The 14,920-nt window shown below is 38.5% G+C and overlaps 1 protein-coding gene across 1 annotated transcript in view; it reads right to left on the reverse strand.

Moving 5' to 3' along the window:
- Positions 1-14,920, reverse strand: part of eys (eyes shut homolog) — a 161,201-nt gene that overhangs the window by 133,127 nt on the left and 13,154 nt on the right. The window contains exons 5-9 of the mRNA XM_035957569.2: positions 14,283-14,410; positions 12,667-12,781; positions 10,738-10,897; positions 6,158-6,262; positions 1,565-1,704 (exon numbers count right to left, since the gene is read on the reverse strand). Coding sequence (XP_035813462.2) covers positions 1,565-1,704; positions 6,158-6,262; positions 10,738-10,897; positions 12,667-12,781; positions 14,283-14,410 — 648 coding nt within the window. The remainder of the gene's footprint in view (positions 1-1,564; positions 1,705-6,157; positions 6,263-10,737; positions 10,898-12,666; positions 12,782-14,282; positions 14,411-14,920) is intronic.

Consider the following 14,920-nt stretch of genomic DNA (forward strand, 5'->3'; position numbering starts at 1 on the left):
TACAGCCACATGACACACTCATGAATACTGATTCATGCTTTATACTGGATTCACTCAGTATTCTGTGTAGCATCTACATCATGTCTTACAAGAAAAGATCAATGGTCATTGAGGGCTAAACCTCTCAAGAGCTCTTTTCAACAAAAAAAAAAAGACGCTAACTGGTGCATATATAAGTGGTAGAGGAGAAACAAAGGGACAGAGGAAGAGCTGGCTTGTTGGGATGGTTATAATGCAGACATCATGGCATTTCTGTATGGGGGCCAACACAAGCCCCGCTCCACAGTGAGCAATCATCTCCATCTGTCATCTGAAGTAGCCTCTCTGCTCAGGTTTGGTTGCTTTTTTAAATGCAGAGGGTCAATTCCTCTAAACATAAAGACACAAGAGCATTCAGAAATTCAGACATCGCAAATCTTCTTTTATGTCAGGTGGCAGAGGCCTTTTCAGTCCTGTAAATGTGCTCCCATTGTGTATGTCAAATGCAAAAATTCTAACAAACAATGGCACTTTGCAGCTCTGTCTTCTTCCACCACAATATAGAGGTTGTAGAGCTATGCTCCAAATAAAATAAAACAGTCCTTCAGTGATTTATACAGTATACTGTGTATACTAACTGTGGTCACTAACCAAGCTTTGCACGTACATAGAGTCAGAATCTCTTGACTACATTTGTGTTATTGTCGTTTTATTTTTCACACAGAAAAATTTCAAATGATTTCCCCCATTAGTCAAGGATTTAACACAACTTTCTTCCTGGGTGAAGTAACATACTGTGGAGCTTCAACACCAGCTGATTGCTGTGTTTATGGATTATCGCATTTGCTGTCAATCTTCCTGTGGGACTTATGCTTATTTTCATCCCTGTGTATAACAAAGGATTATCCCACATTTTATAAATAAGATACTGAATTAATATTTGAGACCTTCACACTTAAGTTCTCAATGTTTGGATTTAGTTTGTAGAGACATTGTGCAGAACTCTTGCAGTAACTTTCTGATATAAAATCTGAAAGTTAGACATTATGTTTTAAATCATTACAGTACTGTCTGCATTTGATCATGGTTCATTTAAGTTCATATGCCACAAGTGTCACACTGTTCTTCTGGAAATGCATCCATTATGTATCACCATCTCAACTGGGAGTCATTGTGATTGTTCTGGTGAATTTTGCTTTCATAAATGACAAAAATGATCAAACAGAGTTTGGAAACTCCTCCAACTACATAGATTCTTATTAATTTCATTGCTATGGTTCCTTGCTGTTGAGATAATGTTGCTGCACATACACATACACATACATTTCTATATGATAGAGGATTTTTACAATGTGTATATTACTTAAGGGGTTAAAATGTTGGTAGAAAACAGCCAATGGGGACAGAATGTACATTATTACCTTGTTTTCAAGTCTAGAAATGTTTTTATCATTTTACTTATTTTGTCCTTTAATGTGTGTCTTGTTATTCAAATGTATTGTTTTTGTGCCCAGCTACATTGTAAATACTCTAAAGTACTGTGAACAAATACAGGTCGAATGAATGAATGGATGTTTTTACTCACTTGAAGATTCTGAGGACAGAGTACATGGCAGGTGTATTCAAGGCCATCAGCGAGATCCAGGCACTGAGTCTTTGGTGGACACATGTTGTTGGGCAGAGCACAAGCATCTATGTCATCTTCACAGTTTTTTCCCAAAAAACCTGTAAGAAAAGATTTAATACATGTTATACTTTACCAGCAGAATGTCGATCTGAAATCTGTGCTAACTCTTATTTATCTCACTGTACCAGGCCGATTCCTCCACATATTTAAGAACCAAATTGTACAAATTGTGGGCTGACTGGAGGATTGGCCTCTTTTTGAAGCAGAGCCGATGGGTCACAGTGCCCCCCTGAATTTGTATGTAACTTGAGCCTCGACATAGGCAAACAGCAGCATGGTGCTTCTTAATTTTCCTACCTTTTCATCTCCTTCTTATACCTGCTCCTTTTATTTAAAACTCATCTGTAATCATTATCATACTTTATGGCTGACAAAACAAAAAAGGGTCGGTTAGCACCAGAGCAGACACTCGGTTTTGTTCCTACAGGAAAGCCCTTGTTAAGTAATTAGAAATACTATGTGATGTTGTTGTTCTCAGAGATGATGCATTTGGCATACCCTTTAGTTAAATGAACCACAGACTAACCTAAATGAATTCTGTAATTTTTAGGTGAGTAGACACTGCTTTACTTTTGCACATGTACTGTTGAGGAAACCTCTATTATTGGGTTGGTGCAGTATAATATACTCAGCAGCAGGTAGGGCTTGGAAAAAGGAAACAGTCACAGTGCATTATAATTCCAACCATGTCTTAAAACTTTGCTCAGTGCTGTGGTCCAACACTTGGTGGACTATTTGACAAACTCACTTTACCATAAGAAGATGCAGCAGATGAGGCATGTGAGCGGAAGAGGCTTAGGTTATAACAGATGAGATTTAGTAGCAACACTGGAAAGCCAGGGTACACCCTGTGGAATTTCGTTACCATGGATCTGTGGCCACATCTAGTACCAGTTTACTCAGGGAGTTAGGGATTCATGATCAGGGATTACGGCAGACTGCAAAGGCAGTTCCAGAGGCAGCTGCAAAGAGCAACTGATGGCTCCGGCTGAAAGGGAAAAAGGCAACAGTTTTCGTGCAAAATATGGATATCCATCTCATGTTTAAAATAGGAGATACAGCAAATATCAGTGTTAAGTCAGCGGTCAAACAACACTCTCGAGTAGCAATATAATCATCTTACATGTTTAGGAGCTTTTTAGCTTAGGTCCACAATGTGCAATTTCAGGCTACTGCTGATATTTATAGCAATGGGGGGAAAATATGGTCATCACAGGCAGGTCTGTGAAACACGTCTGTTCCTAAATATACAGACAGGCCAGTGTGGATGGGTACGGTCCTGATCGGAGCTCTGAGCAGGTGTAACGGGGGTGGTACACGATAACTGTTGAGCCCTCTGGGGTGTCATGGGTCTAATTCAACTTGACATCTGTGATGGGAGGTTCCTACTCAATAACCCCTATGACACAACCATCAAGCCACCCCCTCATTTCTCAAATGCTGCAGCCAGATTTATGCAGACATGCTCCCTCAAAAAGCACAAGGAATATTCAATCCAAATCACTTATTTTAAATGAACATTAAAACAGAGGAACACACTAACTGAATCTTGACATTTCCTCATAGCCATCTATAAACTGCAACCCAGAAGGAACATAAGATCATAAGATTGCCAGCGCAGACAATACAAAAAGAAACATCTTGGTGAATTTTTTTTTCCCAGTAAAATCCTATTTGTTATGAAGTGAGATTAGCTTTCGACTTTCTAATGTGTAAAGGCCATAAAGTTATTTTTTTCATTAGTGGTACATTTGACAAAGGTGTTTAAGTTATTATGGCATTTTTAATCATTGTTCACAATGTGCTGGTTTTGAACCTGCTTCCCTTTAAAAGAGTTTGCAAGTTGTGTTTGTGTCAGCAAAGGTTTCCTCTAGTACTCTACATAAAAATTCAAAGACATGTCAGTTAAGTGAACTGGAAATGCTAAATTCCCTGTAGGTATGACTTTGTTTTTCTGTCTGTGTGTTGTGTCTGAGATTGACTGGCAACCTGTCGAGGGTGTGCCCCACTCAGCCCAGACAGTCTTCTGTAACTGTATCTATACCCAACTGCTGTGATGTATGTATGCTGTACCATATAGGATATACAGTTATGTTCAGGTTGAGACAGAGCAGTGCTGATACAAACTTTAGCAGAGCCAAACTCCCCCTAACTGAGCTGAATTCAGGTGATGAGTCTTCAATTCCCTCCAACCTTGAATGTGATAAGCAGTGTAGGAAGAGGATGGATGAATAACACTTCAACCCATCATTCACAGCTTTTCAAACAATGGAGAGGTGTACGCTGACACCATTCATCAGTTGATGAAAACGCAATGCTACCTCTGAATGTCACCTTAAATGGTGACACTAATGTACTTTGATTGAGCAACTGCCGAGGCGAACGGAGTGTGTGACCCGTCTGCCATCAACACCGGTATTGTGTTTTAATGTTTAATTGAACAAGAGTGAACAAGCAGAGTTTCATTACCATCAATGTTGCATTTCCCCAAAGAGTGGAAAACATTAGTCGAGAACAATGGCTAAAAATAACAGTGGCTAATTCTTGTGAGACTGAGACATCACCTGGACACAAAGATGCTCTGCCCACTGTGTCTTTGGTCTGTATGTGCATCAAAGTGTTCCAGAAAAGCAGGCAAGAGAAACTCGCAAACACACAAACTGTGCCCCACCAACAGAAAACTCCTGTGAGTCGTACATCAGTTTATGTTCAGTGAATGTAAATTCAGACCCAGCCGGTGAGGCACAATAGGCAATTATAGGAAAATTATATTAATGGGAAGTTCATAATACAATATTTGCACAATTTGGCTGCTTTATGAGCATGGTGATTTTTCTCAACTGTCAATCATGGGCCAAGACTGTAAACTGATACTGTGTATAATGTGACCAAGACCCTGACTGTGCCTTGTTGTCTCTGTGCAGCATGTTGTAATCAGTGGCATGCTGTGAAGTGGGCTTTCTATAATGGGCTTTTTATAACTTGCGGTCTCATGATGAAATGCATTTGGGTGCTTATTAAAGCATTAGAACAGCAGAAAAAAAAAATTCCACATTGTTTGGTGGAGCATTTTTATAGATTTAAGTTAAATACATGACTCATAAGATGAACTAGATAATGCTGACTCTAGTTTAACTCCCTCAGGCAGGATGTGTCACAGTGTGGGGATCCTGCTGGCTAAAGCTCATCACCTTTGGTTTTCAGTCTATACCAGTGGTTCTCAAATTTTTTCTGTCGGGCCCCCCTTCGGAGGACAAAAAACTTTCGTGCCCCCCCCAATAACTTTGTGTGTGTATGTATATATATATATATATATATATATATATATATATACATACACATATAGGAAACTGTAACAACATGAATATACAGGGCTGTGCTATTTTATCTGATTCCATTTTGTTGTTCTTCACAGTAAAGATCAGGGGTGTCAAACTCATTTTAGTCCAGGGACCACATAAAGCCCAATCTGATCTCCAGTGGGCCCCACCAGTAAAATCACAGCATAATAACCTATAAATAACCACAGCTCCAACTTTTCCCCTTTGTTTTAGTTCAAAAAAGTACATTCTGAAAATGTTCACATTTGATGAACTATCTTTTTACAAAATATGAACCAGAAATTTCTTATGGGAAACAAGTTCAATTTCAACAGTAGCCTATTATGCCACAGTTCATCATTCACACATGCATTGTAACTGCCAGATAACGGTTTATCTACAAAAACACAAAACATTCAGTCACAGGTATCTGGAACTGAACAATCTAGTATTTTACTTCATGATCAGAACAACTTGTCAAGTTCTAGAAATTATTTTAAATTTACAGTTTTACAAATTTACAATTTACAGTTAATGTTGTTGTAATTTTTATCATTTGTAAAGTCGTCCCGCGGGCCGAAATGGACCGTCTGGGGGGCCGGTTTTGACCCGCAGGCCGTATGTTTGACATTACTGGTAAAAATAATCGGAGGAGATGAGCCGAGTATGTGACGTGATTGAGTACGCTGGTGTTCCGACTGCACATTAACGATGCGTTCTCCCGTTCTCTGGAGTCTGTACTTTGGAGTCTGAACGGCCAGTGCATATACCATAGGTATATACAGAAGATCATTATTATTAATATTTTTTTCATATCTATGGCGTATACAGTCTATGGGGCCAGCACAATTTCAGTATTGTTGTACGCCGCGAAAAACAAGCCGACGTTAAAACAATAGTTCAGCCCTTAGTTCCGTGTTGAAGGACCTTTTCCTCCCAGTCGCCCGTGCCCCCCTTGACATGCCTCTGTGCCCCCCCAGGGGGGCGCGCCCCACTATTTGAGAAACACTGGTCTATACTGAGACAGCTGGAGGGGCCCCGGCTGAAAATCTTAGGCCACATTTGTTGCAGACATGTGTAAAAGGCCTGTAATGTTGCCAGCACTGCGTCTAATACAAACACTACTTGAATGGTATTATAGAGCTTTAGCCATGAACAAAAATCCAAATACCTGTAGGACATTTGCAGTCGTAGTCTCCCAGCAGGTCAGAGCATGTGCCGTTGTGCTGACAGGGGTTGGAGTCACACTCATTGATCTCAGTCTCACACTTAGTTCCTGAGAATAGAGATAAGAAAAAAAAAAAAAATGACGCAATTAGCAGCAGTTATAGTCACATTATATTTACATTTCACGGTATTCATATTGCAGCAATGCTCCGTATGCATCCTAATATATCATATATTCCATTATTAAAACACAGCTTTGCCAAAAAGAACATGTGCAGCCAAAATTTAGAAATACTTTGCACACATGAGCTTTTTAAAATTGAGAACTAAATATGAAGACTGATACCAGTCACTTCACCAATTAGCTTAGCTTAGCACAAAGAGTGAAACAAAAGGGTAAAACAGCAAATGTGGTTCTATGCAAATGGTAAAAAATGATCAGCCTACAACTAATCTAACAACACAAATGAACATATATCATATTTGTTTACTCAAAAACTACAAATAGTTGCTTAAAGGGCTATGTACCATGTTATTTTTGGACTGGGAGCACTGACTACCTGCAGTCTTTAATCTTTGTGACCGTGCCAGACAGATGCTGGTGGTTGGATTTTAATTTTTTTATTTTTCTTAACCAGAGGACAGACCCAGGCTAGCTGTTTTGCCCTGCTTCCAGTCTTGATGCTAAGGTAACGAAACAGACTACTGCCCTAATTTCATATTTAGTGTACAGATGTTAGTGTGGTTATGATCTTCTCCACAGCAAGCAAATAAAAAACCATATCAACCTTCCTCTTTTACGACACTGCAGCAGTTAAGTGGTGAGCCCAAGGACATGTTTTTTAAAAAAAAAAAAAAAAAAAAAAAAAAAGACATGTTAAGGAAAAAAATCCCCCCTTGATTGGGCAGGTTCACTTTCATGTTAAGAAAATGGACAGTTAATGACGAGCGGTGTCGCATTAAGGAGAGCACATGAAGTGGGGGGATGCAGGTTTGCCTGATGGGAGATTTGTTTGGTGCTCAGCTGCCTCAGCAGCTGCTAGTTCCACTGCTGTGGTTGGGGGTGTGCATCTTCCTGTGCAGGTTATTAATTTAAAATGTCCTATCATCAATAACGGAGCAGCAATGACATGTAGTGAAAGTCCCTTCTTGACAGCAGCAACCTCATGCTGCAGCACAAACACTATGATTGATATCATCTGCACGTTAGTTGCTACAGGTCATTATATACAGAATATGCCTTGCTGTGCAGCAGAAAATTATACTAATTTGTCCTACTAAAATCTTAGAAACGCCTACAATTATTTATGTCTGGGAGTAAATTCAATTATATAGTATTATGGCATTTTTATGGGAATAATAATCTGAAATATGCCAATTTAGGTTGCAAAATATTAGCAATATAAAGCAAAAAAAAATAAAAAGATCAATATGTGTTGAACATTGTTTTTATTCAGTGTTTGAAAATATTAAATGCTTTTTAAAGTTCGTAATGTAAAGATATATATTTCATACAAGAAATCACGGATCATTTCAAATTTTGTCGTTCTTCTGTAGACTCCGAATTTTTACTGCATGGCGCATTTTACTGTCTGCCTAATCTCCATGTCGAATAGTATTATTATGCACACAATTAAAAAAGAACAAGCGCGCTTATGGATAAGACTCACTAAATGGATGCCAAAAGTTGTTCCGTGAAAAATAAAGCCTTCCAAAATGAAACCCGAATGCCGGGGCTTCAGTAATGTATCCTGAGTTATGATCTATGATAGAGTACAGTGGGGTTTCTGGGCAAAGCTTGAAATTAAATTGGCCTTTCGATGCTGCATGGCTTGAAATTCCAAAGCAAAAAATCCTGAGATGCCAGAAAATGATGAATTCTATCAGTCACTAAGAACTGCCATGGTGTAAGAGACAATTTTCCATTACTGAAGTGGCAACAGATTTCAGCTTTGAACAGAGGAAAAAAACCTTGTTCATGTAGTGCTGTGTAAGGGCTTATCTGACTGACAGGTGAGTGTGTCAGGACTTAAGGGTAGATTGTGAAATGCGCTATAGGCCAAAACCTGAGTGCACTGGATAGAAAAAAAAATCCTATTCACCGGCTGTTTAAGGAATAAAACAACAGAAGAACAGTGTTGTGCAGCACCATTACAACACCCTATACAGTATATACAATGTTCAACAAGGATCCCAATCTGTGCTGTTCAATTTTTGTCTGTTCATGTCTTAAATACATAATGTAGCACTATCTAAATTAAAATATGATCTAACAGCATGATATAATGGAAAATAAAATGAGAAACGGACGAAAAGTGAGTCTTTACATTTCTTTGGCAGAATTAATAGTTCAGCATGGAGTAAAATAACAGCAGCTGAGAACAGTATAGACAATATGACTCTCCTATAGGTTTCCTTCATCTTGTCTCTTTTTTGTTGGGGGAGGGGGACATTTTTATTGCCCTTGTTTGATAGGAGCAGTGAAGATAGACAGGAAATGGGAGAGAAAGCAGGAGGGGGAGGGCACGCAGGAAGGATGCAGCCAGCTGGGTATCAAAGTGGAGACTCGCTGCTTAATGGCATTTGCGCCCAGGTGATATGCTCCCTAACCAAAAGCAAAGTAGCATTCAGCTTGTTTATGAGCTAGCAACAATTTTTCTAAGTGAACCACACACTGTTTGTGTAATCAAGAGGTTTAACCCTTCCTCTCAAAGGCCAGCTCTTGCAGCACTTATACACAAATGAAAATCCCACTTGATTTGTCTGCTTCAATCAATTTGATAAAGTATTATAGCTAAAAAAAGGGATTGACTTCATACTCTGTAACAACTTGTTTTTGTGGCTTTTTTTTTTTTTTTTTTAAAACAACTGTCACTTATAGCGTAACAAGTTTCGGCTGTGTTCCAAGCTGGCAGCTAATAAGGAAGCCTTTTGCCAAACTACTTGGATTAAATGCAATCAGCAGCAGGCTTTAGAAATGTCAAACAGGCAAGACTACTGGTAAAAAAGCTTCAAGGTTAAAAACACTTCAAAAAAATAGAACTGGCCTTGGCTTAAAATCTTTGGCTGGCTTGCGATTTACCACAGATTTCTGGCCTGAAACACTCACTTTACTATTTATTTCCACTCCTAAGTTGTAGATGCAAGCTTTCGTGCTGGGCGCTAAACTTTAAGTGCAATGCAATGGAATGAAATGCAAAGAATCAACAACAAATACTCCTAATAGCACTCCTAATTTCTGTTTTTCCTTGTCCACTTTCCTTGGGGTGGTCAGAGGTCAGTTGTGGAACAGCAGCTCCTGAGCGGATTGTAATTCAGTCTTTTGAGATGTGAATCAAAGCACGTGCTTGCAAACGTGGCAGTCTGAAAGTAAACCTGATGGTAAAGAGCGCCCTGCTGACCCCTGTGCAATCAATGAGCACTAATAAAGGTCTTGAACTCAAATGTGAACCTTCTTGAAAAAACATCTCTCAGAGGAGGCTGAGGTTATTTCTGTGTTACAAGGCAGGAGACATGTCCAAGTTTACCTCATGAAGGCTGCATGGATTAGCAAGGTTGATCCAGGAAATTAAAATGCACCAAATTAGATATATCTTTATAGGTCTGTGATAAATGCGTACTCCACTAGTCTAGTTCTCTATATAAGAGGAGTAATTTGTGAAGCAAAGTTAATAAAAAACATAGAAAATAGTTTCAGTTCAGTCAGAGGGCTGAGATGCAAAGAGAATAAGTGCAAAGCAGAGACTTATTTTTCTCAAAACCATTTTTATGAAGTTTGATAGCGCTTGGGTCTAGATGGGGATATGATGTGCTTCAGTTTAGTTTAAGGATCTGATATCCCCCATAATCCACTACTGCATTCTGCTGCATGAACTCCTCAGCCAAATTACATTTTTATGACTTTTATGTAAAGTTTTGGCAATATGACAAAGTGGCAGTGAAGAGCACATTTCTTCTACAGAGCAATTTATATGACATAAATTGTTAATAAACACCTGCCAGCCAATTAGAAACCAGCATTTCTGTGACCATAAGATAACTGCATCCATTCTAGCATGATACAAACTATACACTTTTAATGGAATACATGAGCATCTCATAAGTTGTTTATAGATTTTATGGCATTTTCAAGCCAACCGCATTAAAACATCAACAAAAGGCAAAATAGAAAAATGTATAATTTATGGGTTCCTCTCAGCATGAGAGCGCCATGTCAAATATCTTCCTAACAGACTGCAGGCTGATTGTCTTAAAACAGTAAAATATTCAGAAAACTACCACCTTCACTACTTGTGTTGCATGTCTGCTTCAAATCTGTAGATAGCTTTGGGTATGTACTGTATTTACATGGCATCTATAACTATAACAAAGTCTGTAAATGTCAACAGCATGTAACTGTCAAAGCTTTGCCAGTTCCACATCAGGTTTTCGCCAAACATTAATCAATCATTCTTTGCCCTAAAGTCAACCTTTCCGCAAGGGTTTGTACAAATCAGTCCATATTTTGTGATATTTTGCCAACAGGCAGATGGACAGACAGATTGAAAGGGCGCGAAAAGAGACAATAAAGCAAAGTTATCTCACCTATGAAGCCGCGGGGACATTTGCAGGTGTACTGAGGGGGAGATGACGGCTGACTTGTTGTGATGCATGTGGCTCCATTTAAACAGCTGTTTGGTTTTATCAGGCAGGCATCCCCTACATACTGACAGAACTCTCCGGTCCAACCTGGGGTACAAACACACTGCAGGAACACAGTAGAATACTCATGTGATCAGTGTTACAGTATAGAATATGTCAGCCTACAGCAGCAAAATACATCATACAGATCAGAATGTACGAGAGCAATGATGTGTGAGTAAAATTCATTGTTTTTTGATACTGGATTCAAATGAACCAATGACTACGAGTGTTGTTGACTTTCAGTTCTAAATGCCCCGGGTGTCGTATCCCCTTTAACCTGTGGGGAGAATAAATACAAAAACTCTCAAGTAAAGAGTCAGTTCAATAAAATTACAAAAAGCCCTTCGTTCTCAACTACATTAAGTAATATCGAGCAAAGCAGGTGGTTTAATCTAATTTGAGACATTCTCATCCTTGTGCCATTACAAAAATGACTTTAAATAAATTTAGCAACACCTTTAATATCCAGAAAGCGTAATTCCTAAAAAACGAAATCCCCTGAAATTTAATTTTATCATGGTGAAGGCAAAATTCTTAGACAATGAGAATCAAGAAAACATAAATACAAATCCGTTGGAATGGCTTAAACAGCATTTTGGTTATTTCTTCATTACAAATCCAAAGAGTTGTAGTACAGAGACAAAGCAAAAAGGACAAGTTTCTATATCTACCAACAAAATCAGTTTCATGCAACTTCTATAGTCTTTGTTCCTACATATTCATGGTAGAAGGAATTAAACGAGCACTACGCATGGTAAAGGGCTTTCTTTTTAAAAATAATAAAAACAAATATAGAAATAAACTAAGCAAAAATGTAAATAAACTGAAAACATAAAAAAAAAGCAAATGGCCCATTTACAGTGATCAACAATTTTTGATTATGTCTGACCCAAGTTGGAGGCACACCAACACAAAGCATCTAAAAGTAGATTTTAGATTAAGAACACTCTCAGTGGTCTAATGGAAGAAGATTGATGGAGAATAATTAGGAGCTATGGGGCATTACGGAGTCATCTCAGGTGCTGTAAAAAAATGCAGACATTTGAGAAGACTGAGCAATACAGAGGCAAATTAGACCCGAACCTGCCTGTCTGAACAAAGCGTCCACATACTCACAATGATTAATGGGTTAGAATTGGATTACTGCTGTCTGCAGACATATTCTACCAGTGACGTTCTTGTTATTCCCTTTGTTTTTCAATTCAATTAGTGCAAGATTTTCTTATGCATAGAACTTAAAGGCCGAAGATGAGGAGACATTTCACTGTGGCATGCTGCAGAAAATTAAATGAAACAACCACGTGCATTCAATACTCGGTATCTACAGTAATAGTTCATTTTTCTCATGTATGCAAAGAGAAAAGAACATCATGCAGTTGATGACAGTGGACAACATTCATCAGTAACATCAGTTCAACTAATCAGATCATTTTAAATAGATCACATCAGGTTACCATTTGAAATAACATTTCAAAATTCAAATTAGGGAGCCACATAAATCATGCAACAAACAGATTCTATTGAGTTTATAATGTCTAACTGACAAAGTGAAAAAGATTGCAACATATCATACAGAAACTGACTTTTTTTACACAGCATACAAGCAAATGCATAAATAAAGAGTGGACTACTTTGTGAGTTTTTAATCTGACAAAAAAAAAAATTAAAAATGTCTTGCTACTGAAACAAAAGACGTACTGTGTGCATAATAGCTCTGCTGATGGACGAGTGGAAACTGTGTTCATGCTGTAGCCCCCATTAAGGGGCAGAACGTCATATTTTGTGGGCTTTGGAGTATTTAATTATGACTGAAAACACTGAATCACTTACCTGATATCCGCCAATTACACTCAAGCACAATCCCTCATTTAGGCAGTTGATACTGAGCAGCCCGCAGTAGTCAATTCTTTCTTCGCAATGCTTCCCAGAAAACCCTCTCAGACAGCTGTTGAGAAGAGGTCAGTGTCATCGAAATCAATTCACCCTGAGCCTTAAGCACTAACAAGCAATACTGTATTGTTTCTTTTACAGGGTACGTGGGGATATAATTTGGTTTTCCGCATGATCTGGTTGTGATACGGACCTGGGTGAACGAGCATGTGCACATTATTCTTCCAATTTTTTGGACCTGGATTGCGGAATGGGTGAAGTTATCAGGAAAATTAAAGTCAATTATAAATGACAGATTATACTTTCCAACAACTGCAAGAATCAAACTGCTTATTTAGCTGACTGTACTGTCTAAAATGACAAATACATGCCTCCCTTGAAGAACGTCCCTTAAAGCTTTCACGTGCTGTACGTTTGATTCTTACTTCATTTACATTTCTTGAGACTGAGAGCTTTTGTAGTGACATAAACAAAACCACCCCATAGGTTTTAGAAAAAAAAAAACCTGTTGCAATCAAGTACTGTAGATTGATTATTTAAAAGTCGTCACAGTGAGCCGAGACCAAAATAAATCGCATACAATATGTTGATATATGAAAATTGTACACATGTAATGTTTCTGTCTCAAAGCCAGAATCATAAATTCTGGTGCGATCTAATAACTGGATTTGAAAGACAGCAGATGGAAGGCAGAATGAAAAATAGAGCCTAATAAACATGAATGGAAACATACTCATGTGAATCCCAATGGTGATCAACAAAAAACATCCCGCCTTGTATTTTAGGAAGGTGTTTCACTTGGCTGTCTGGAAATGTGGGGAAAAAAAAGACGAGCAGTAGCAGGAGTTTTAGTCTGCGATGGAAACAGGTTTCGGTGTGATGATAAGTATCTAGAGGGCATCAAAGGCAGACTGTAATCTAGTAGAAGCCTATATCCTCCAAGAAGCATCTTGGCGAAAACGGTTTTAAGATTAAATGGCAAGTCTGTTTGCCTTTCACTTTTACTGGTTTGGAGCAGAGTCGATAAAATATAATATGCCTGACAATGCTGTGCTGAAAAGTATTATTCTAAACACAGTTTGACCAATTTCTTATGTATTTTCGTATTGTCAACAAATCATGTGTACAGACCAAAGCCAACAAAGCCCTGCACAGTCTCTCAGTACTTTCCCCTGAGTGGAATAACACACTATTGCTATGCCAGTCAATATTGGACAGTATATGTAAGATTGAGTGAAAATAACAGAGTTCTTACATTCATGGTAATAAGTCATCTGGTGTAATAGCCTGGTGCTCTGCGGTATTTTTGTTAGGTTTTTATAATCGGCAGTAAGAGAAACAGAATATCATCTAGAAACAACGGACCTGACAACTTATGTATTAATCCTGGAGCTCTTAAGAGAAATGCAAATCCAAATCAGATCAAAAGGTGGGGAGAAAAGAAAAAAGATTCATTGTAACTCGCTCTCAGAGGGAGACACATTCACAAGACGCTCCAATCATCCAGAAAGGGGACTATGAGAACGGCCTCTATTAGATCTGTCTCGGTGTTTCACCTGCAGACGTAATCATTTCCCCTGGACACACAGGTGGCATTGTTCAGACACGGCGATGAGCTGCACAAGTTCTGCTGCCTCCTGCATGCTGAGACCACATTACCATCTGCACAGACGCATTCAGAGGCCTGCACAGAGAAGCATACAAACCAGGTCAACTGTCGATTTTGGAAAACAGGATCGCATTGCACAAAAGGTACATTAGATGTGGAACATTATCGATAAAACAGTGACAAAACTGTGCCTTGACTGACACACACTATTATTTCCAACTGACATAATCAAAGTAAATAAACAACAGGTTTCATATGCATTTGAAAATGAGTTTTGGATATCATGAGAGGCAACTAAATGTTAATGTTCTTGTAATTCGAAGTTGAACAGATTATGCTTCTAGAAAAATATCTATGTCAAGCAGCAGCAATAATAGGCATTATTTTGATAAATGTCCCTTTTAGTGTGCTCTACTCCGGTATTCTTAGGTGGGTTGTGAAAATGTGCAGTGCACTTGGCAAACTGTAATGAAGAAAACAAAGGTCATGGAGAAAGACAATTAGACCACTACTGTATTCTCCCCAGAGTATCCTCAAGAGCATTAGGAAACACTGCTACCTCTGCAAAATGTATGACCACAATAA

The sequence above is a fragment of the Amphiprion ocellaris genome, chromosome 16, assembly GCF_022539595.1.
Source record: "Amphiprion ocellaris isolate individual 3 ecotype Okinawa chromosome 16, ASM2253959v1, whole genome shotgun sequence".
Taxonomy (NCBI): domain Eukaryota; kingdom Metazoa; phylum Chordata; class Actinopteri; family Pomacentridae; genus Amphiprion; species Amphiprion ocellaris.